This window comes from Herpailurus yagouaroundi, unplaced genomic scaffold (assembly GCF_014898765.1).
Source record: "Herpailurus yagouaroundi ecotype Mexico unplaced genomic scaffold, PumYag 355, whole genome shotgun sequence".
NCBI classification, from domain to species: Eukaryota; Metazoa; Chordata; class Mammalia; order Carnivora; family Felidae; genus Herpailurus; species Herpailurus yagouaroundi.
Window position 1 is genome coordinate 5,617,794 of NW_024412572.1, and position 23,159 is coordinate 5,640,952.

Below are 23,159 nucleotides of genomic sequence, written 5' to 3' on the forward strand. Positions count from 1 at the left end.
TCCTGGCTCTGCCATACAGTAACTGAATGTTAGGTGAGATTTCTAAGTCTCAGTATTAGCTTCCCAGGGGTGCCATAACAAAGTATAACAAACTGGATGGCTTTAACAATAGAAGATTATTGTCTCACAGTTCTGGGGACTAGAAGTCCAAGATCAAGGTGCTGGCAAGGTTGGTTCTTTCTGAGGGGGCTGAGGAAGAATTTGGCCTAGGCCCTTCTCCCAGCTTCTGGTGGTGCTGGCAACCTTTGGTGTCCCTTAGCTTGTATATGCATCACTCACACTCGGCCTTCATGTTTACATGGTGTTCTTCCTGTGTGTACCTCTGTGTCCAAATTTCCCCTTTTAGCAAGGATACGGTCATATTGGATTAGGGCCCACCCTAGTGACCTTATCTTAGCTTGATTATGTCTTTAAAGACCCTGTCTCCATTGGGGCGCCTGGGTGGCGCAGTCGGTTAAGCGTCCGACTTCAGCCAGGTTGCGATCTCACGGCCCGGGAGTTCGAGCCCCGCGTCAGGCTCTGGGCTGATGGCTCGGAGCCTGGAGCCTGTTTCCGATTCTGTGTCTCCCTCTCTCTCTGCCCCTCCCCCGTTCATGCTCTGTCTCTCTCTGTCCCAAAAATAAATAAAAAACGTTGAAAAAAAAATTAAAAAAAAAAAAATAAAGACCCTGTCTCCAAATAAGGTCACATTCTGAGGTGCTGGGAGTTGGGACTTTAACATACAGATTTATGGGGGACACAATTTAACCTGTACACCTTAACTACTTTTCCCATCTGTAAACAGGGATCACAACGCAATTCTTCCTCATATAATTGTCATGGCTGTGAAAATACCTGAAAAAGGCTGGGTCTGCAGGAGGCCAGAGGACATCTTGTCTGTCTGAACGTGTGTGTGCCTTGTGGATGTCTGGATCAGACTATGCCTCTAAGGAGCAGGGCTCAGTCGGGGCTCCCAGCCTGTAAGTGTCCAACACAAGTAAACAGGTGCTTGACCAATGCCTTTTGATGATGGTGAAGATAAAAGGCTGGAGAGAAATATCTGACGACAGGTGAGCCCGGGCTATAAAAAAGTTTGATTCCAAGTGCTGGTGAGGAAGGGGAGGGTGTGGAACCCCCGGACACTGCTGCCTGGGGCGCACCCTGGTATAAATCCTCTGGAGGGCAAGGTGGCATTATGCCAAAGGGGGAAAGCTGTGAGCTGATGCCCTGGCCATTCCACACCTAGGTATGTCCTCTAGAGAAATGCTCATATGTGTGCCCGGGACACAAGTGTAAAAATGTTCAAAACACCATTGTTTGTAGAAAAATAATCTAAATTTCCTAAGTGTGATGTATTCATATAAAGGAAAAACATACAGCTGTTAAAGGGAATGCATAGCTCAGGGATGAATCTCACGAATAAAGTATTGTGCAAAAAAGAACAAGCTGCAGAAGGTCATATATAATGTGTCAGGCAAAACTAAATGATATGTTGCTTCGGATACACATATACGTACATGCATAAAGAGTGAACAAATGTGGGAATGCTAAAATGCCAAATTGAGAAAAGGATGTTATTTGGGGAGAAGGAGTGGTGCAAGGGGAGTTTCGATTATATTTACAATAGTTTGGTTATTTTTTTTTTAACTGGGGTGGCCAGCAAAAGGTGAAGGTTATTCTTTACAACTTTCTGCATGTTTGAATTGTAATACTTTTTAAAGAGCCAGGACTCCAGAGGCCTTAAATAAAGAAGAGGGAGGGGCGCCTGGGTGGCTCTTGACTTCAGCGAGGGCCTTGATCTCACGGTTGGTGGGTTCGGGCCCCACATGGCAGTGCTGAGCCCGTTTGGAATTCTCTCCCTTTCTCTCTGCCCCTCCCCCGCGTGTGTGCTCTGTCTCTGTCTCCCCAAATAAATAAATAAATAAACTTTAAAAAAGAAGAAGAAGAGGGAGATGCTGGGGCGCGGCTTGTGAGGAGATTCAGAGCTGCTCTTGCTGCCCCCCTGGAATCCAGAACCCAGAATAAATAAGACTCTGACATCCGCCACATCCGAAAGGTCGAGACCCAGAAGGGTGAAGCCTCTCCTGTTGACAAGAAGGAGAGGGGGGAAGACCATTTTGAGGCCGCCCGTCTCTGTTCTGAACCTGGCTGTTGGCCTGCCCCCCCAAGCCCAAACTGCAGAGGGCCCCAGGGGAGAAAAGAGCGGGGCAGCCCAAGAGGAGACGGGAGGGCACACGCACAGGGCCGCACGTGCCCCGCATCCCACACGCAGGCTGACTCCCTCCCAACACGCACGCACTGCCTTTCAAACAAGCTGGCACGGACACCCTGACAGTTTACAACACCGTCGCACCCCTCGTGCTTGCAGGCGCCCGCGCGCGCGCGCGCGCGCGCACACACACACACACACACACACACACCCCTTCCACCGACCGCTCCCACCAGGACCCCAGAGTTGGATGCGCTGCAGAACCTACCACCACCACCCCCACCCCCCACCCCCCACCCCCGCCCCTCCTCCTGGAGTGCTGGGTTTTTCCAGCCGGAGCCTCACTCCCTCTACTGCAATCTCGGGGAAATTGGTGTCTGACGCGGCTGCTCCAGCACGTTATTTATTGATTTACTCTGTCCCCCGGGGAGACCCTCCTGTCAGGAGAGCTGCGACCCGGAACTGAGGGAGGCGGGAAGCGGCGGGGCCACGGGTGGCGGGGCAGAGGGGATGGAGACGAGGACGGTTCAGCAGCCCCCGCCCTGCTCATCAAGCTCCGGGAGCCCCGCAGGGGCCACCCGGCAGGAGGCCAGAAGAGTGGAGGGAGACTCCAGGAGGAGGGGACAGGAGGCAGCGCTTCGCGACCGAGCCCCCCTGAGCCAGCAGCGCCGGCTCAGACAGGCCACCCAGTTCCTGCACAAGGACTCTGCCGACCTGCTCCCCCTGGACAGCCTCAAGAGGCTCGGCACCTCCAAGGACTTGGTGAGGCAGCCCTCTCCCCACCCTTCCCCTCTCTCTTCCTATATCCTGGGGAGGGGGCGGAGGGCCGGAAACTGCAGACCCTAACCTTCAGATCCCCCCTCCCTTGCTGAGAGTGGGGCAGAGGTAGTCCCAGGTGGAGGGGCCCCACCCCGACCATCCTCAGACTCTTCACTGGGGGTGCTCCCGTGGCTGGGTGGCTCTGGGGGGCCTAGTCTCCTTGCTCAGTCAGCTTCTCTCACACAGCCCAAGACTTATCTTGGGGATGATGAGGAACTGTGCTCTCTAGGAGAAGAGGCTTACAAGGACACAGGAACCTTCTGGAGCAGTCATTTACTGCTGGGAGGGCCTGGAGGCCTGGCCAGTTTAGGGTTATGGTTTCTCTCCTGTCCCTAAGCAACGGATTCCTTCCTACCAGCTCTGACCATCCATTTGCCTTTTCCCTCCAGAATGGAAGCACTAAGGGCCTCTGTCCTTTCCAGAGCCTCAGGGTTTCATATGGCTCTTGCCTGGGCCACCAGCTCCCTGAGTGCCCCCTTACTTCCTCGTAGGGGCAATGGCCCTTCCAGGCTTCTTTCTTTCCATCTCCCTGCAGCAGGGCCTCCGTGGCCTCCAGAGGGAATGGGGTGGGGGTGTAACAAGGAGGTGAGTGGGTCAGGGGCAGCTGCGTACACTCATCCCTCCCCCACCCCCACCGAGACAGTGGTGAAGAGCATGGGCTTTGGAGCCACGCTGCTTGGGTTCAGATCCTGGCCCTGCCACTTACTACCTTAGGCAAATTGCTTGATGTCTCTGAACCTGTTTCTTCATCTGCTAAATGAGGACGAAATTAGTAGTATCTCCCTCATGGCGTTGCTGTGGGAGTTGCACGAACTAATGCCTATAAGGGGCTTAGAAAAGAGCCTGGAAAATAGAAAGCATTATCTAAGGTCTGAGTATGATTGTTCCTCCAGCTACGACTCCATTTAGCTTGAGGGAGAAAATAAGCTCTGTAGGGCCCAGAGAAAATGGAACCCTCTGTGGCCTGTGGCTCTTCTAGAAGAAAGGAAGGCTTTTGCTTGGAAGCACTCTGTTCCCTCACCCATTTCCTCATCAGAAGGTCTGAGAGGAGGACACTCTTCCAATCTGAAGGGCACGAAGTCAACTCTAGGGGCCTCAGCCAACGCAGTCCCTCATTCCCTTTCCTGACCCAGCCCTACCAGATTCCTCTCGGACGAAATGTTCCTCCTCCAGGAACCCAACCCAGAGGCCACCAGATTCCCAGCCTCATCCCAGCAGCTCCCAAACAGGAAAAGTGACCAGACCGAGATCTCAGTTCAGGGAACTTCGGGGCTGCTCTTGCACACACACAGAGAGCACAGCTGAGAAACAGGGAGAAACGGGACAGCAGGGAAGCTGGTGCTTTGGCTCCCGGTGGCTAGGACCTCTGAGCCTCTATGGTTTGGAGACCACCCTACATCCATCTGGCTCTGGATTAGAGGCTCTGTTAACATTACCATCCCAGCGTGGCAGGTCCAGCCTTCTGATAAGTCCTGAGCTTTTCACCTCACCCCACTGCCTCAGGACGTCCCAAATTGATCTCAAGCAGTTACCTTGTGTGGCTTTGGCAGTGAAGACACAACAGGTTGGGGGGACCCCACCGTCTCCCTCCTTAGGATAACTCTGGAGCAAACCTCACAGCAGTGGGGGCCTGAAGGCTGTGTCCATCGTGGGAAAGGTGGGAGGAGAGCTGGGAACCGCAGAGCTGCTCTTTCCGGCCTGCCCTGTAGTTCACTGCCCTTTTCCCAGACCTGGGTCTCCTGCTGGCAGCCTTGCTGGCGGGAGCAGCAAGTCTCAAGGGGCTCATGAAACCAAGGGTAGAAAAACAATCCCACGTTCCCAAGAAGAAAGGGCAGGTGGAGAAGGATGTGTGGAGCCTGGACAGATAGAGTCATTCTTCAACAAGCATTTATTGAGTGCCTACTATATGTTAAGCTAAGCCTTGGGGTATAAAGATCTGATGTCACAGGCTCTCCAGGCTAATGGGAGAGTAAAAGCCACAAATAACAACTGTGAGAAGCATGACAAAGGGAGCTAAGAGAAGGGATGCTGGCCCCAGCCTGGCGTGTGGAATGAAGAGTACAAAGAGGTCAGAGAGGGCTTCCTGTGTTAATTACAGGACACACATGGAATTCCAGACTTAGATAAAAACCTCTCTCCCAAATAAAGAGTAGCTCCGGAACAAAGTACGTTGAACCAGTCATCCAGTCTGGCCCACAGAAGAATGAGAGTCGTCTCAGGAAGGGGGTTGAACAGGAGCAAATGTGTGGAGGCCAGGAGCAAGCAGCCGGGTACAAGCGGTACAAGTAGGGTCAATGGGGGCAGATAGGCGGGGTGAAGGACAAGGCTGAGGACGAGGCCGTGACCAGGTCATCTGGGCTGTGCATCCCCTGAAAGTTTGGGCTTTATCATGCAACAGGAAGCAGGCATGCTTTGATGGGAGTTTAAACAGGAGTAATATGGTTAGTTTTGTTTTCCTTTTCTGCTTCTCAGACTTTAACATGCACACGAATCATCAGGGCATCTTATTAGAATGAAGCTTCTGATTCAGTAGGTCATGATTCTGCATTTCTAACAAGCTTCCAAGTGATGGCAAGTGATGTTAAAGCTACATATCTGAGGACCACACTTTGAGTAGCAAGGGCTTTATTTTTCTTAAGTTTATTCATTTATTCTGAGAGAGAGCGTGAGCTTGAGCTGGGGAGGGGTAGAGAGAGGGGGAGAGAAAGAATCCCAAGCAGGCTCCACATCGTCAGTGCAGTCTGACATGGGGCTCGAACTCACGAACTGTGAGATCACGACCTGAGCTGAAATCCAGAGTTGGACCCTTAACCAACTGAGCCACTCAAGCACCCGAGTAGCAAGGGTTTTAGATAATCACTGGCTTCAAGCAGGTGTATCTGAGAGACAGCAGTACTGGAGGCCAGTTCTTAGGAACTTAGGGAGGTGGTCCAGTGATCCGGGACAGCTGAGGTGAGGCTTGAATAAAGGCAGTAGTACAAAGCAGGGTTGGACTCTATAAATACAGGAGACAAAGCTGGCAGAACTTAGTAAATTGACCAGATGGAGTGAAGGTGGTTTCAGGCGAGGGATGGTTCAAGCATCCTAGTTTTGAAGATGTGACTTTTTTTCTCTGACTTCCATCACAACATCAACTCTGGGATCTGCAGCCCATTGAAGGATGAGGTCAGAAGGGGAAACAAAGGGGAAAAAAATGTTAAAAATGTGTTGTAGACCTGAGACAAAAAGTTCCCCAAGCATAATACTAGCTCCTGAGAGGTCTTGGCAGTCAATAGGTTGGTCTAACCTAGAATGGACTGTTCTTTTCTCATTTCTTCATTGCTGAGCAATCTATTGGGGTCTCAGCAAAAGGGTATGATTTGATATGAGGGTTCACTCTGCTATAATGATGTGACGGCTGGGACTTGGGTAAGATCCTGCCCCTTTCTTACTCCCGTGAGACGCGGGACTGGGGTGGGGTTGGGTTGAACATCGTGGGAGATCTAAGGTGGGAGAGCTGAGTGGCCTGGATACTTGGGTTTAGACCTGTCTGCCTTCTTTGTTTTGTGACGGAGCCAGCAGCCGCACAGTGTGATCCAAAGACGCCTGGTGGAGGGAAACCAGAGTCGGTTTCAGGGGGAGTCTCCCCCCGCGCAGGCCCCGATTCACAGCCAGGAGAGCAGGAGGAAGACCAGCAAGACACAGATTCCTGCTCTTCTGGTGAACTGCAAGGTGAGAGGCCTCCCAGGGCACTGGCTTTCATGAATGATCCTGTGAACGGCTCACTTCCGCCACTCTCCTTCCTCCCCTGGGTGGTGAGGGAAGGAGGGAGGGAGAAAAAGCACCTCTCCCCCGAGGTTGGACCTAAAAATGGGATCCTGTACATTCTCTACTTTCTACCTCAACCCATCTTCCCTCCGTGCAATTCCACGTGTCCGTGCCAACCCTTTTATCAAATGTAATCTCCAAATGCGCATGTGTAAATACGTGCCAGTGTTTCCCGATGATAGCCTCGTCCTCTCTGGAGCCATTTGACCACCCCAGTGGTACTGAACACCCACCACTCCTCTGCCACCACTTTTGTGGGGCATTTCCTCTTCCTGCTCTCCAGTCTCTGGCCACATTCTAGAACCTTTTAAAGCCTCAAATGTTACCTCTTCTTTGAAACCTTTTCTGATTTCCCCAGGGGAGAAAGAGCCTCCCCTCTCTCTCAATATCCAGGACACTTTATTGACAACCCTTTCATAGACCTTAAAACTTTCTACCATGCATTAGTTACATGTCACTTCCCCTACACCCGAGCACAGCATTCATTGATGTACCTTCCAGCAACATCTCTGGCACATAGCAGGTGATCAGCAGAAGTCTGGATTGAGAAAATGACATGCATTTGGGATGTCCAAGTGTACCCACAAATGTCTGTATATATCCAGAAGAAAGTGAACCCGTCTGTTTCCGTGGTAAACCTGTCGCTTACCCTCATCTGAACTTCCCGGCGAGACAGCCTGGTCTTCTCACCCCTCCTGTATCCCTCACCTAGACCTCTCTAACCTAAGCCCCCAGCTTCCCAAGAATTCCTCTACACAAACAGATCTCCATTTCTGGTCAAGTGGTTCCCAAGTGTATGATCTCCCCATAGACAGCTCTATTTCCTTTTTTGATTCCTCCATCTAAGAGCCAGTTTTGCCTCAACTGCATGAGTGCCATAAAGATCACTCTGAAAGGCTTGGTTCATTCCCTTCACTCGTTTTTGAGAGGGAGTCATCAAAGGGCTGGGAAAGGTGAAGGATCCAAGCCCAATCCATTCTCACTGACTCCCCCGCGACCCTCTCTCTCAGTGCCGAGACCAGGAGCTTCGGGTGGCCGTGGACACAGGCACCCAACACAACCAGATCTCGGCTGGGTGCCTCAGCCGCCTGGGGTAAGAGTGTGGCCTAAAAGAATGGATGGGGGATGGGGTTTCTTTGGGGGGGGGGGTGATGAAAATATTCTGATATTAGATAGTAGTAGTAGTTGCATAACTCTATGAATATACTAAAAACCTCTGCATTTATAAAAGGGTAGCTTTTGCGGTATATGAACTATATACCAATAGAGCTATAATTGGAAAAAAAAAAAAAGATTGGATGGGGGCTCTGGTAGAGAAGACAAGGATTCAGACCCCACGTGGGGGCAAGGGATTGGATGAGAACCCATGTGTAGGGGGAGGGGCGTCAGCTGACAAAGGCGTTGGGGTTGGGGGCTGTGGTGGCCATAACCCTTGCTTCCCAACCACAGGTTAGGGAAGAAGGTCCTCAAAGCCCCAGGTGGGGACGTGGCATCTGGGCCCCCCACGCAGGTGGAGCAGCTGGAGCTACAGCTGGGCCAGGAGACGGTGGCCTGCTCAGCCCAGGTTGTGGGTGAGTCCTCCCTTCATTCACAGCCTCTTCTTCCTCTTCCGCCTTCCTCTCCTGGCACCATGAGGTGCCCCCAATCTCTGGGCCCAGATCCTCAGAGCTGGGGGTGGGGAGGGCAGACAAGGAGTGAGTGCTCACAGGGCACTGTGACCCCTGGGTGCCCTCCAGCCTCTTCTGTTTTCAAACGATTCCTGCAGATGTTGAGAGTCCTGAATTCTGTCTTGGACTGCAGACTCTGCTTTCTCTCAAGGTAAGAAGGATGCGGGCGCTTGACCCACATTTGGGGCCTGACCCAAAGGGCTGGGATAAAGAGGTAAAAGGCACAGGTGAGGAAGCGTGGGCCAGCTTCTGATGAGAATGACTCAGAGTTGTGGGATTTCACCTTGCTTCCTTAGAGGTTCCTTATTTGCCCACAAGTGAAACATAAGAACCAGGTCCCACTGCCCACAACCCCAGAGTTCCAGGTGAATGGAAACGGGGATGAGCAAGGAGCAGGAGGCTGGGGGCTGTGGAAAGTGGGGGGGGGCGGGCGGGGGGAGGGCTGAGGGAGAGGCTACCTGCTGAGAGAAGCACACATTTCTCCCCACCCCCCACAGTGCTGCATCGACCTCGAGCATGGAGTGCTGCGGCTGAGGGCCCCCTTCCCAGAGCTGCCCTTCCTGCCTCTGTACCAAGAGCCTGGCCAGTGACTGATGAACCAGTCATTCCCCGGGGGAAGGACCTTGCCTCGGGGAAGAGCCGTGTTGGGGAATGGGGCATTACTAGAGCCAGGTACCTGGGACTACCACGTCTGTCCCTTCTGTCACCACCCTGACCCTGCCGTCCCATTGGCCTCAGTCAGCCACATTCCTCTCTGCTTCTCAGCAACTGCCCAATCCTCCAGAAGACTTCCAGAAAGAGGGCCCATGATCTCAGGGGACTGGCGTCCCCGTTCCCCTCCAAATCAGGACTGTGGAAAAGGATGTAAGCGTGGCGTGGTAGGAACTGGCCCAAGTCAAAGGCTGCAGCCCATACTGTCCTTAACCTGCCTCCAGATCCACCCCACACACCCCTCGGTGGCCTTCACTCCCATGCCTCTCCCTTTCCCTCCTGGGGCTTAGTACCTTTTGCAACTAGACTGCCACATCTCACCCACCAGGGGTCCTGTCCCTGCTGCCGCCTGCCTTTCTGATTCTGCGCACATCTGCTCACAGCTGAGTGGGGGAAGAAACAGGAAACAGAATACTCTGGTACAGTAGAAAGGCGAGTTGGCAGAGGAGCTTCAGAAGCTTTCTCAGTTACCTTTCCTGGGGTTGCAAATGTCGGAAGTCAGTTATTATTTGATTTCCCTGTGCGAAACCTTGGGTGTACCTCTAGCATTGCTCCAGGTGTCTCTCCTCCTCCACTTGCTTTTTTACACTTCAGGGGGATGGCAAGGAGCCCTGTTGGGAACTGCCCCCACAAGGTGGACAGGATGGCAAGGCCTGGCTGTACTCAGACTTGGAACCTAACCAGTAGTCTTTCTTATTTCTAGAACTACTCACCTCATTAGACGTTCTTCCTTCCCCTCATCTCTGGCCTCCTGAGCTTGAGCTTGTCTTATTTTGGAATCTTATTTTGATCCCTTGCCAGGCTCTGAGCCAAAGCACAAAAACAAGGAGGCTTTTCATCTTCACTGTAAAGAGAGGAACCCAAACCTTAAGGAGCCAGACACCCTGAGCATCTTTCTGGCAGGTTTGAGTCTCTCCAGTCACGGACGAAGGGGAGAGGAAGACAGTGGTGTAACTAACCTCAGCTAGGGAACTAGGACCTTGGGGTGGAAACAACATTGTGAGCCTGGGGTAGATTAGAGGAGAACCAGCTGCCCTGTGACCTCCGGTCTTGCCTTTCCCAGCTGAGTCCCCTGACCTCAAGAGGAGGGGGCTCACTACCCCGCGTGTAATGTGGGTACCCTGGTCCCTCACTGCCTTGCCCCATAACCCCTGCTTTCCTGGCTCTGCCTGTTCCTTCCTGCCTCCTGCTGCTTCTATAACCGCAGACCCCACACCCAGTGGCAGGCCTTCAGCCCAGCTGCTTCTCCACTTGAATAAACACCTGTTTCTCTATGCTCATGTCCTTCTCTGGTTTCCCTCCATGTCGATCAGAGTCCGAATTGGTAACTCTGCCCTTATTCCCTTACAGAAAGGTGATGTGAATGTGGACCTTTCCCCAGATTGACCCGTCTGGCTGGGTTAATATAATTGAGAGCAATGGCTTTCTGACTCCTCTGAACACAACTCACAGCAGGAAATACATTTTACAGAGCAGTTAGCATACACACGCACATGCACATGCACATGTACAGTTATAACAAAACAATACTTCCCTATGCTGTGAGTATGACACTCTGATATTTTTCCTTCTATTTTATTCTACCCCATTTCGTTTATTCAAACTATGCTGACCACAACCCATCAAAGAATCGCAGCCTGTAACGTGAAAAACACTAACTTACGGTGCACAGAATCGAGAGCAGAAGGAATATAAATGGTCCAAGATAGAATTCTGATTGTGGTCTGGATCATAAACCCGCATCAGATTCTAAAGGTGTTTTGGGGGGATGTGGGGGCAAGGCCCACAAAGTTGCACAAGCAACATGGCAAAATGAGAAAGTGCTAGCCCAGTTTCTTTGGTAAAAAGAAGACAATCATCTCAGCGTTGCTGGGAACAATTAAGACCAGACTGTAAGATGATTAAAGACCCCCACTTCAAAAGCAAAACAGTGTGCCATTCCTGTAATAATCCCTAACGTCAGTGACTTGGAGCTGTGCCATGGAAGATGGAGCTTGGGATGCGGGGAGCCCTTATCTCATTGCCCTACAAGCTCCGAAGCCTGGTTTCCTTACAGGCATCGGAGCCATGCAAAGGATCTGTGTTCCCTCCTCATGAACAAGTCTGTTTTCCACACAATGAGAGTTGGAAGTGGTGGTGGTGGGGGGGGGGGGGGGCGGGGTCTAGGAAGGGGGCAGTCCCAGATGATGTGGAATGAGGCTGGGGTTCTATGATTCTGCTGATGTGATGGGTGAGGTACATAAGGAAATAGGGCCGAGGGCCAACTCGCCTCTTCTTTCACCAAGGAGACCATGAAGGCTATAGTTCACAGCTTCCCTAAGGTTGCTGCCATCTTTCCACGCTCCTCTGTGATGTCTACTCCCAATCCTGCCAGCACTATGGATACCTTGGGGGGTGGGTTGGTTCAGGAGGCTCCTTCTTCAGCTAAGGGGGCAAATCCAGCTAGGTGGGATCGTGGAGGCTTGCAGGAGCACACTGTGGGGGCTGGTCTGGATGGTAGAGGGTTTGGTGAAGCAGGGCGCGGACAGCTGGGAGGTCATCAGGATCTGAAGGCAAGAAAGGGGCGGTTCAGAGGCTGTGGATCTCCTGGGCACCTGGCACGGGGCTTCTCGGTCCCGAAGCACTCCTGGGACTCACCCTGGGACTCACCCACGCCCAGCTCCTGCAGCAGGCTCTGGAACTCTGGCTCAGCCTCCAGCAGTTTCAGCAGATTGGTCGACTCCATCCGCTCAAGCTGCACCTCCCAGTACACGTAGATCTTCTGGTTGAATGTGACGTACACGAGGCAGGGGCTGTTGCGGCCCTCCTTGCAGGCATATAGGCCTGCAGGGTGTGGGGGTGGGACAAAGGTCAGAGAGTTCCAGTCCCAGTGGGGAAGGGCAGAGGACAAGATGCAGGCCTTGGAGTCAGCAGTTTGACCCTCCCACAGACGTCAAGCAGAAAGCTAAAGGCCCTCTTTTTTTTTTAATTAAAAAAAAAATTTTTATTTATTTTTGAGAGACAAAGCATGAGTGGGGGAGGAGCGAGAGAGAGAGGGAGACACAGAATCTGAAGCAGGCTACAGGCTCCAAGCCTGTTGCGGGACTCAAACTCCCTAACTGTGAGATCATGACTTGAGCCAAAGTCAGATGCTTAACCGACTGAGCCACCCAGATGCCCCTAAAGGCCCTCTTTCTAATTCATTTGTGTGGGGAACTCAGTAAAATAGGTAAAATACCTCCCCGTTTCAGATATGAGAAAACACCATGGGGGGCACCTGGGTGGCTCAGTCGGTTAAGCGTCTGACTTCGGCTCAGGTCATAATCTCACAGCTTGTGAGTCTCAGCCCCGTGTTGGGCTCTGTGCTGACAGCTCAGAGCCTGGAGCTTGCTTCAGATACTGTCTCCCTCTCTCTCTGCCCCTTCCCTGCTTGCACTGTGTCTCTCTCTCAAAAATAAATAAACATTAAAAAAAAAATAGGTGTTGAGTTATGGTAAGATGGCTTAATAAATTAAAAAAAAAAAAAAGAAAAAAAACCCACAAGGCAGAATGGCCCCACAAAAGTGCTTTGCTGATTTTCCCATCTTAGTGATAGCCTTGGAGGAATGAAGGACAGTCTTGGTAGTCCAAGGGGTAGATGAGCAAAACACGATCAGAAACTAAAGCTGGGCACCTGGGTTGCTCAGTTGGTTAAGTGACCCAACTCTTAATTTCAGCTCAGGTCATGATCTCACAGTTTGTGAGCTCTCTCTGATAGCATAGAGCCTGCTTGGGATTCTCTCTCTCTCTCTCTCTCTCTCTCTCTCAAAGAAAGAAAGAAAGAAAGAAAGAAAGAAAGAAAGAAAAAAGAAAAAAGAAAAAGAGAAGAAAGAAAAGAAAGAAAAAGAAAAGAAACTAAGGCTTCTCTTTGGTGGCAGTCCCTTCTTCAAAGGCATTTTAACCTTCTGGGTCACTGGAGTATGTACACCAGAGCGCTGTACAATTCTTACCATTTCAGCAACCAAAGATCTCCCCATGTCACCTGAAAAAGCCAGGACTGTTTTCCAAGTCCCTGATTTGGAACAAATGCAAATTGTCTGGGAGAATGCTCCTCACAGAGTTCTGACATGCTCAGATGGGAGAGAACTTTCCCATGCCTTCACACATCCCAGACGGGCAGATGATAAGAACTCATCCCATTCTTTAAGATATTGAGAGATGAACCTGTCACTGTCTCCCATTCCTTATTTAAAACTGTGCAGATGGTAATTCAGTACCCACCATCACCCGCTAACAAAAGTGCTGAAGAGCTCATTTGTTTACGAAGACGCACGTTAGGGGACACAGAGAGAGTAGAAATGAGAGGCAGACAAGTGTGGTTAGAAAGGGTCCACGGGGTGGGGTCCCACCTGCACAGAAGGCTCGGATATTCTCGTCCACTTGGAAGCGGACAACGGTGCGGTTGTGATCAATGATATATGTCTGTCCATCCCAGGCACAGGCGACCACCTCCTCATGCCCATTGCCCTGAAAAAGGCCAGAGACAAGGATGCAGGGGTGGCGGGGAGCTGGTAAATAGAAGAGCCCGAACGATGGGTCTGGATAGCACATAAAGGACTTGTGGACCTAGTTCTGGGTGACCAACAGCCGTGAAGGAAAGCAGCCCTAAGTTTCTTACTGAATTTCCTCCATGCGCCAGTCACCAAACAACTGATGAAGGAGACACCATTATTCCCAATTTTATATGGAGGAAACTTCAGCTTATAGAAATGAAGTTGCTCACTCGTGGTCACACAGCATAGAAGGGAGGCAGCACAGAATCAGGACTCAAACCCAGGCCTGTTCTACCGACTTCAAAGCCTCGTGCCTTTTCTCCTACCGTCACACATGCACAACGGCAAAGTATGCCCCCGTGTCGCAGATTATGGGGCTGCAGCCTTGGTAAAGAGAGGCTCATAGATAGACGAGAAAAAAAATTACAGAACATACATCTGGAGTTGAGGCCAAAAACTCACTTCTGGACCCTAATAAATTATTTCTCTTTGGAGCCATTACTCCTGGAAAAGGTGCCGCCGAGAGATTCCGTGGCAGTGCAGAGATGGTACTAAGCCCTGAGAAGTTAGGAAAAAGACTCACTTGAGACGCAGTTAAGAGTCTGTCTGAAGAGACTTAGATAAACATCGAGAGCAAACTGTGAAGTGAGAATGGACTCATTTGCATCACATCTCTCCACGTGAAGAAGGTAAGAATGTTCCTCTCACCGTGACATCCAGTTTCTCTAGGGCAAAAAGCTGATGATCCACCTGCACCGACCACAGCAGCTTGTCCGCTTCCTCCATGAGCTTCAGCGTCCCTGCAGGGTGACAGGCAGGCCGGGGTGGGCAGGACAAGGACCCCTGAGCACACCCCACAGGCACACAGCCTCCTGCCCCAGCAGGAACTCACCATCCAGGGTGCAGAGGGCAAAGAGGCCGGAGCCACCCATCTCAGAGTTGTGGCCTGCAGGAGAGACAGAAGGACAGGAATAAGAAAATGTGAAGGGTAGGGCAAGGTCAGAGCACACAGGGTGGGGTGAGAGGTGGCCCAAGGTAGGGAGGAAGGGAAGGCCCAGCATCTTCCCTCTCCCAGGACTGATGCTTGCCCCTCAGCTCCCTCCTGTGTCCCCACCCCACCTTCACCTCGTTTGATGTTGCCAATGAGGTGGGTGGAGACATTCTTGTTGTGGATGCGGCCGGAAGTCTGGTGCAACATGACATCTCGGGCAGCCGGGGCCTCCCTGTGTGGGGGTGGGGTGGGAGGGATACTAAGTGGGGACCAAATGAGCCTAGTTCTGCAGGACGTTTGTGGCCCCGATCTCTGTACGAGCTTCTAGGATGTGAATCAGCCTGGAAATCTATTGCTGACCCTGTCTGGCCCATGTGGTGAGTAGAAAAGAGAGGGACAGAGCTGCCAAGTTAGAATCTTGGAATCTTTTCCAGGTGCTACGAGATTAAAGCCCAGGATTTCCTGGGTCCTGAAATCATTTTCCTTAATGGGGCAAAGGTGCTGTGCCAGGACCCAGCCGAAGCAGCTCTGCCCACTGCAGTCCTGTCCACTGCCAGTGCATCCAGGAGCCCATCTAGATTCCACACAACCACACCATCCACAGGTCTGCGCCCTTACCTGCTGCCCTCCGGGGCCCCCTCAGAGGTGGGAGGGGGCCCGGCGTCCTTGTTCCAGGTACACAGGAGAATGGCGTAAGCACAGCCTGGCTGAGACACCATCAGTTCAGGAACACCCAAGGGCCCTGGAGTCACTGAAAGACTGTCCACCTGCACCAGGGAACAAGGCCTTAAAGGGGGCTGGGGACAGAAATGGGACCCTGCCGAGAGCATGGGAGAGAAGTGGGGCAGGGGCCCTGGGAACAGCATCCCAGGCTTGGGGGGCAACAGCAGGAGGAAGAATTTGAGTTTGTAGGGTTCCTGCCTCGTGCCATCGTCTCCACATAGCCCATCTGCTTTCTACTGTGCATGCCTCAACCAGGGTCCACACTCTGACACAAAGCACATCACACCCTCAAGCACACTCTTAACTCTTAGCCTGGTGCTCTTTGCCTCTTATTAGTAATTTTCCCCTAAGACCCTGATTTGAAACTCTCTTCTTTGGATTTCTCTCAACAAGGAGATTTTCCCTTCCTCCCACTCTAAACCCTGACCCACGACTGTTCTCTCAAGAGGGCCCCTACAGGAGGGCTTCCTCCCTGCTCCCTGGGCTCCCTGAGCACCCCCCGCTCAGCCTCTCACCTGACCCTCCAGTGTCCACTTCTTGAGTGACACCAGCTGCCCTGTTGGATGTTCAGTGCCTTCACCCAGATCTTCCCAGCGGAAAGCCCGTACCACACGGTCCGTGTAACCGACCACCAGCTCACAACACCCATCTCCATCTGTGGGTCCAGGAAGTAGGACGAGTTTGGAGCCACATGCGTGTTCATCAGCTTGAATCCTACACACACGTCCTCTCCGCCCCCTGCTAACATCACCAGCGTTTGCGCCGAAACCCGGTACAACTTCAGACCCCAAGAGCTGCGCTAGTCCCCTCACACACTTTGTGCTGTGCTTCTTCCCTCAGACACAAAACTCGGGTGTCCTGATTCATGCCACATACCATCACCTTCGTGACAGCTTCTGGCCGAAACATCAGCCCTATATCTGTACGACTCACTCCCTTGCCACTTTCAGTGTCTGATCAAATGTCACCTTCCCAGAAAGGACTTTCCAGATAACTCCATTTTGAATTGGTAGCTCTACTTCTCTACCCTGACACTCCCTAGCCTCTTTCTGTGGTTTATTTTCTCCACGGCACTTACTACATTCTAATATACTATTTAATCTTCTTAAAATATTTTACACTGTTTATTTTCTGTCCTTCCTAGGAAAGGTCCAAGAAGGCAGTGATTTTTGTCCATTTTATTCACTGCTGCAATCACAGTGCTTAGAATGATAACTAGTTTATAATGGGAGCTTAGTAACTCAACATAAAATGCATAATAATTGCACCCATGAATACTAACTACCTCCCTGAATCCCGTGACATCTGCTCTACTACCCATTGACTCCTATTCCCCTGGCTGCCTGCGGAGAGAGCCATGCCCACCGATGTCGCTGATCAGCATGACCTTGGTGTTGGCAGGGATGTGCTGCTTGAAGACTGGATGCTGCTCCTCTCCCATTAGGGTCTCGTGGTGCCCAGAAGCATCCAGGGCCTTGGTAGGCGTCAGGTCACACAGGTGAAACCATCCCTCAGCACTCACCGCCACCACCAGGTTCTGGGAGAGGCAGAGGCATAGGAGGGATGGCTGGGGAGGGAAGTTTGGGCACAAGCCTGGTCGTTAAAGGACAGAAGTGAGGGCTAAAGCCTTTAACTCTCCACTGATTTCCACCAGGAGAGGGGGAGCAATCTAGGCAAAGCCTTGGAGTTCTGCCGAAGTCCCAACGTCCCTTAGAGTTCTTACCTTTCCTTTATTACAAACATCTCCAACCCCAACACAAGTCAGCTGCAAAGAAAAGGGGAGACATGCTGAAGGAGACCAGTACTCTCTAATCTCAGTGAAGCAAGGAGAGGGTTTGCTAACTACCATCATTTGCTGAAAAGTTGTGCCACATGACCTACACAGATAGTTCGTGTTAATCGCGTTCTTGTGCTCTAAGTCTGGTTTACCTAGAGCGGTAGGGAGACCTCAAGTAGTTAAGTCTGTCTGGGCTGAACAAGACAAAACAAAAGATACATCTAATACAACCAGTCTATCATATTTCTAGACTTATGCAAAGTATTACCCCCATTTTGTACTATACTTTATGAGATCAGATGACCTTGGCAGTTTTTAAAGTACTGAGAGCCACGCGGAAACAGAAGATAAAAAACAACCCACCAGCTGGAGGCGCACTGCCCAGCGGCTTCCCTCCCTGAATTGAATGAACCCTGAAGCAGTGGCTGGCTGAATAGCTGGTGAACTGGGACACACTGGTGGGTTTCTGTATGGCTCAGCCTTGATAGTCCCTGCACAGAAAGGATCCTTCTGCCCCTTACGCCCCAGGAAGTTGAATACTGACCATGCCCTGGCAGGAACAGGTGAGCCACGGCCGGCTGTCATCATTCTTATACACAAACAGCTTCCCGCTGGTGTCCCCCACCACCAATTCATTTAACTTCAAACGGAGAGAGAAGACAGTGTTAGGATGGAATCCTATGGAACCACCTGAAGCTTTTTTCTAGGCCCATCCTGGGGACATCATAAGACCTTAATTTGTATCTTCACCAACTTTAGTAAAAATCTTTTGCAACCAACAAAGCTACAGTTTTCCAGTTTCTTTTTTTTTTTTTTTAATTTTAGGGATAAGCATTGGGTGTTGTATTGAAACCAATTTGACAATAAATTTCATATTTAAAAAAATTTTTTAAGTTTATTTATTTTGAGACAGCAAGCGTGGCCTTGAGCGGGAGAGGGGTAGAGAGAGGGAGAGAGAAAAATCCCAATCAGGCTCCACATTATCAGCGTGGAGCCTGATAAGCCTGATGTGGGCTTGAACTCACGAACCATGAGATCATGGCCTGAGCTGAAATCAAGAGCCGAAATTAACTGAGCGAGCCACCGGGCACCCCTCCCAGAGTTTCTTTTTTTCCCTGTCGGGGTGTGTGTGTGTGTGTGTGTGTGTGTGTGTGTGTGTGTGTCAGAGGAGGATAGCAGAATGGGGCAACACGGAATCTATGACTCTTCCCAGAAAAGTCTGACAAGTGAATAGCTCCATGACCCGCTTGCCTCATTTCAGCTCTTCCAATCTGTCCATTGCCAATGGGACATGTTTTTTTTTTCAACATTTATTTATTTTTGGGACAGAGAGAGACAGAGCATGAACGGGGGAGGGGCAGAGAGAGAGGGAGACACAGAATCGGAAACAGGCTCCAGGCTCTGAGCCATCAGCCCAGAGCCCGACGCGGGGCTCGAACTCACGGACCGCGAGATCGTGACCTGGCTGAAGTCGGACGCTTAACCGACTGCGCCACCCAGGCGCCCCGGGACATGTTTTGAAAACAACCTAGAACATTGAACTTTTGGAAAATTGAACTTCAGACCACATACTTAATCAAGGGCCAAATAAAAAGACAAGGTCAGCTCTGGGGGCCCTCCTTCCTCTACAAACATCTCCAACCCCAACACAAGTCAGCTGCAAAGAAAAGGGGACCTTTTGAACTTGTATGAGTGAATATATACAGGGGATGGAGGTGCTGGAGGGGACAGCACGAAGGGGTTGCTGGTGTCAGCCTCCTCTGTGCTCTGGACTTCTGGCGCCCCCAAGTGGTGGCTCAGCTCTCAGGAGGGGGGTTCCCTGAAGGGAGTCTCTTCCTATTTGTATTTGGGTACTCCATTTCCCAGTCATTCAGCAAAGGCTGCCTGCCTTTCTAGGGGTAAACAGTGATAACAAAGTAGCACCAAACCCTGTTTCCACAAGTAGCTTTCTGATTTCCCCTGTTGAGGAGTGGGAGGGTGGTGGGGAGGGAAGGGGGGGGGGGGGGGGCCAGCCAACACCCCCTTGCTATTCTCAAAATAGAGTGAACATCAGATTCTCAAGAGATTTAATTCTAAAGGCAACAAAGACATAACAGGTCACAAGTAAAGTTAAAAATGAATTGGGATTTATCAATGATTTACTTGATTTGAATCTTCGATTTATTTTTTTAATAGTTATGGGAATTATATTATATTATATTATATTATATTATATTATATTATATTATATTATATTATATTATATCTGGTGGGAATATTAGATCACAGAAGCATAAAACAAGTTTATTGACATTAAACTCTCTCCACCTGATGTTTCCATTTCGGCTGCTCCAGAGGACTTTGGTAGACACACCAGGGGCAGGCTGCATAGCACAGAGGCTCAGTGCAGCTGCCTGGATTTGAACCCAGCTCTCTATGCTTAAATTTTGTCATCTATAAAACAAAGATCATAAGGGTATTTACTGAATAAAGTTGTTCTAAGAACTGAGCTAACAGAGGAAGGCCTTTAAAACAGTGACTGGCAGGGGCACCTGGGTGGCTCAGTCAGTTAAGTGTCCGACTTTGGTTCAGGTCATGATCTCACAGTTCATGGGCGCTGTGCTGATGGCTTAGAGCCTGGAGCCTGTTTCAGATTCGGTGTCTCCCTCTCTCTCTGCCCCTGCCCCACTCCCACTCTCTCTCAAAAGTGAAGAAACAATAAAAAACAAACAAACAAACAAACAAACAAACAAACCAGTGACTGGCATACAGCAAGCACTAATACCAGGTGGTTTTCAGCCTCTAGTTAAAAGGCCTCCATGGCTAGGGACCCTGGTATCTTTCACACAATCTATTCTTTTTTTATACATCCATTCAGCAAATGCCATAGTCCATACCAGCACCTCAGTAAATGTTTGCTTTTCTTTTAAATTAAATTTGATTTTAAAAAAATTGTTTTTTCATTTTTGAGAGAGAGCGTATGTAGGGGAGGGGTAGAGAGAGTAGGACGGAGGACCTGAAGTGGGCTCTGTGCTGAGCACAAAGAGCCCAATATGGGGCTCGAACTCATGAAGCATGAGTTCATGACCTGGGCTAAAATCAGACACTTATCTGACTGAGCCACCCAGGTGCCCCAAATTTAATTTAATCTGAGAGAGAGAGAGAGTGCGAGTGGGGGAGCGGGGCACAGAGAGACAGAGACAGAGAGACAGAGGGCGAGAGAATCCCGAGCAGGCTCCATGCTCAGTGAGCAGCCCAGCACAGGGCTTGACCCCATGACCCTGGGATCATGACCTGAGCCTAAATCAAGAGTTGGACACTCAACTGACTGAGCCACCCAGGTGCCCTGATAAATGTTTAATTACTAGACAATTAACAAAAAAGATTTTAAGAAACAGAGAAAAATCAGAATGAAAGGGAATGCTCAGTCAGCCCTTGAGTTTCCAGGTAAAGGTAGATAGTGAGTTAGGGGTACACAGATAAATGCCACAGACTCCCTACTGAGGGGGACCTTACAGTTTTAACAAGGGCACAGACATGGGTATGGTAAGAGCAGTGACCAAGTAGATGTGGCCCAGCCAGGCAATGACAAGCAAGACCAAGCAATGACACTGAGGCAATGGCTGGCCTCCTGGAAGAGGACATTTCCAAACTAGCCCATCTGCTTCCCGGCAGCTATAATGCTTCCCAGCAGTTCTGCTTCCCTGCGGCTGATCCTGGCTCTGGCCTCTGGAGGTCACTCACGGACGCTAAGAAACCCCAGCTAGAGGGTACAGTCGCCATATAATACTAAAGGAGGCAGGAGGAGAGATCTCTGGTCTGCTATAGCCTTCTACAGATTTTCCCCTGGTGTAGCCAGGCTTCCATGGGCAGTCCTACAGGGTGTGCATTCTATTCCTGGCTTCCCCTCCCCCACAACTTACCAGGAAACAAATTAGTTTCAAAGAACTTTAGGCTAATGATTTATGAGGATGAAATAAGTCTTTTTCCTGCCCCAAATGCTGAACTAATAACAGCGTTTCTATCCACACTCATGCAGGCCGAATGTACCACGTGCATACATACATGTACCACTAGGCAACGATCTCAACTACTTGCCCTTCTTTCAATTATATTTATCAATAACATGCAAGGCACTTCAAATTGCTTTGAGACAAATAATCACATTTGCTTTCCATAACAATCCTCATTTATTCAACAAACATCTGAGTACCTACTATGTGCCAGGCACAATTCTAAGTGTTGGGAATATAGCAGTGAAAAAGCAGATAAATCCCCAGCCTTATGGGGCTTACAACTCAGCGTTAAAAAAAAAAAAAGTAGTACAATATATCTAATATTGTAGAACTGAGTGTATTGGTGCAATCTACCCAGAAAAGTACAATTTCCAAAAAAGCTGATGCCATGAAGCTATGAAAAAAGGTAGGTATTTTTCCCTTTTAAACAAAGAAGACCATCAGATAACACGGAAAATCATGTACGCCTAAAGTCACTCTGTTAATTTACTATTTGAAAATGCCTCTCTTGATTTTCTCATAAAATTGTACTGCTTGGCATATTACAAAATGTGAAAGTCCAAAAAACAATACAAATTTATGAGAATAACTCCTTCCTCCCTACAGGGAGTAGAGCCAAAAGAGGCTTCATAAAATATCTTCTCTATCACAGCACAAAGGAGGCTGGGGGCAGGGGTATGTTTTAGCCCTTTTTTCCCCCAGGGAAGAGAGCACAGAACAGTTAGGGACGTGAGGATGAGAAGCCGGCAGAATAGGAAGGTGGGGCAGAGGGTAGGAGAGGATGGCAATAAGGTGCTTTGCATTAAAAATAGGGAATAATGAATGAAAAGAGTCTGTTAAGAGTGTCTCACACCAGCAACAGCCCCCATCCCCTCTGATGCTCCACCTCAAAACTCTACATATTTTCATCAGTGCACCTCCTTCCATTTCGTTGTTCTGGTGACTATCACCCTACCTGACTGTGAGCTAGCTGAGGGCTGGGACTGTCTTGTTCATTTTGGAATTCCCAGAATATAGCAGAGTCCTTGGCGCACACAATGGGCACTTGAATAAACATTTGCAGAAACAGAATCAAATACTAACAACACCAACACTTGGTGTTAACTGTGGGCTAGGCATAGTTCTACCTGCTTTATCTGTATTAATGCATTTCAACAACGAGAAAAAGAACAGCTGCGGAGATGGCAGATGTCAACTGTTTTTGTAATCCAACCAAGGTGTAGCGCTTTCAAGTTGCCATACGCTTGGTGTACTATGCAGCAGGCATTACAGAAACCAGGCATTACAGAAACTCGGCATTAGGAATGGGGTGGTGGGGTGGAGAGGCAGAAAAGTACAGCAGTGTGTTCCGGCGCAAGGAGCCACGTGTAAGAGCAGCAAAGGCGCGTTTTAAGCTTCTATGGAGGCTTCGAAAGGCAAAGTGATTTGAGGTGATGCCCCTGCGTAAGGAGGGAAGCAGTGAGCCGGGATATCTGGCCACCGGTTTACCAGGCTCCTACTGTGAACCAGTTACTGACTTAGGCAAAGGATCAGTTATCTATGTCCCTAAAAGAACACCAGGGCAGGGAAGCAGTGCAATTCGGACCTGACTTCCAGGCACGTAAGCTATCTGCCAAGTTCTCCTTAGGTCACCGCGCAGCCCCACCGCGCACGCGCTCCGCTCCCCCCGCACGCCTAGGGCGGCTACTCCATTTCCCCGGCCCCGCCCTACCCTGGCGCAGAGCCAGGTCGCGTCTCTCGCAGTGCGCATGCACTGACCGTATCGTTATCCACGTCTCCGAGGCAGATCGCGTGCGGGAAGAGGCTCCCGCTAAATTCCAGGGCCACGCGTTGCACGTAGCTAACCGACCTCATCGCACTTGCACGGGCCGAGGGACCTGGGAGGCCCGCTAAATGTTCCCCGAGCCCCTCCTGAGAGCAGCCCAAGCGGAAGGCCAGCCAAAGCGGAAAGTCACGTCACCACTCAAGCC

At 50.4% G+C, this 23,159-nt stretch overlaps 2 protein-coding genes across 6 annotated transcripts; one reads left to right on the top strand and one right to left on the bottom strand.

The window, feature by feature from the left end:
- Positions 1–2,207: 2,207 nt before the first annotated feature.
- On the top strand, positions 2,208–10,900 carry NRIP2 (nuclear receptor interacting protein 2). 3 transcript variants are annotated; one of them, XM_040462777.1, is made up of 7 exons: positions 2,208–2,950; positions 6,566–6,718; positions 7,825–7,907; positions 8,264–8,385; positions 8,615–8,632; positions 8,979–9,153; positions 9,247–10,900. In XM_040462777.1, exons 1-7 carry the CDS (start codon positions 2,699–2,701, stop codon positions 9,347–9,349), a joined length of 906 nt encoding a protein of 301 aa, XP_040318711.1. In that variant the 5' UTR covers positions 2,208–2,698; the 3' UTR covers positions 9,350–10,900. The 3 variants fall into 3 exon arrangements, 2 of the variants coding, with proteins under 2 accessions (XP_040318711.1, XP_040318712.1); XR_005786786.1 differs by having other exon boundaries at positions 2,210–2,950; positions 8,580–8,632; positions 9,247–9,354; XM_040462778.1 differs by lacking the exon at positions 9,247–10,900 and having other exon boundaries at positions 2,211–2,950; positions 8,580–8,632; positions 8,979–9,184.
- ITFG2 (integrin alpha FG-GAP repeat containing 2) lies at positions 5,901–23,159 on the bottom strand. Of its 3 annotated transcripts, none has more exons than XM_040462775.1 (13): positions 22,948–23,159; positions 17,739–17,834; positions 17,141–17,182; positions 16,783–16,954; positions 15,933–16,072; positions 15,313–15,461; positions 14,829–14,926; positions 14,596–14,649; positions 14,412–14,503; positions 13,560–13,677; positions 11,842–12,015; positions 11,579–11,738; positions 5,901–6,150 (listed from the first exon to the last, which is right to left on the bottom strand). In XM_040462775.1, the coding sequence occupies exons 1-12, from the start codon at positions 23,041–23,043 to the stop codon at positions 11,635–11,637; spliced, it is 1,335 nt and encodes a 444-aa protein (XP_040318709.1). In that variant the 5' UTR covers positions 23,044–23,159; the 3' UTR covers positions 5,901–6,150; positions 11,579–11,634. The 3 variants fall into 3 exon arrangements, with proteins under 3 accessions (XP_040318709.1, XP_040318708.1, XP_040318710.1); XM_040462774.1 differs by having other exon boundaries at positions 16,783–16,984; XM_040462776.1 differs by having other exon boundaries at positions 16,783–16,984; positions 22,901–22,990.

Bases quoted from the DNA above. Each gene is read 5' to 3' on its own strand.
- NRIP2 (XM_040462777.1), top strand. From the start codon at position 2,699: ATGGAGACGAGGACGGTTCAGCAGCCCCCGCCCTGCTCATCAAGCTCC. The intron at 2,951-6,565 runs GTGAGGCAGCCC...TGACGGAGCCAG, and splicing joins TCGGCACCTCCAAGGACTTG to CAGCCGCACAGTGTGATCCA. The intron at 7,908-8,263 runs GTAAGAGTGTGG...TCCCAACCACAG, and splicing joins GGGTGCCTCAGCCGCCTGGG to GTTAGGGAAGAAGGTCCTCA.
- ITFG2 (XM_040462774.1), bottom strand. From the start codon at position 23,043: ATGAGGTCGGTTAGCTACGTGCAACGCGTGGCCCTGGAATTTAGCGGG. The intron at 17,183-17,738 runs GTCAGTATTCAA...TTTTCTTTGCAG, and splicing joins CCTGTTCCTGCCAGGGCATG to CTGACTTGTGTTGGGGTTGG. The intron at 11,739-11,841 runs GTGAGTCCCAGG...TCTTGCCTTCAG, and splicing joins GCTGCAGGAGCTGGGCGTGG to ATCCTGATGACCTCCCAGCT.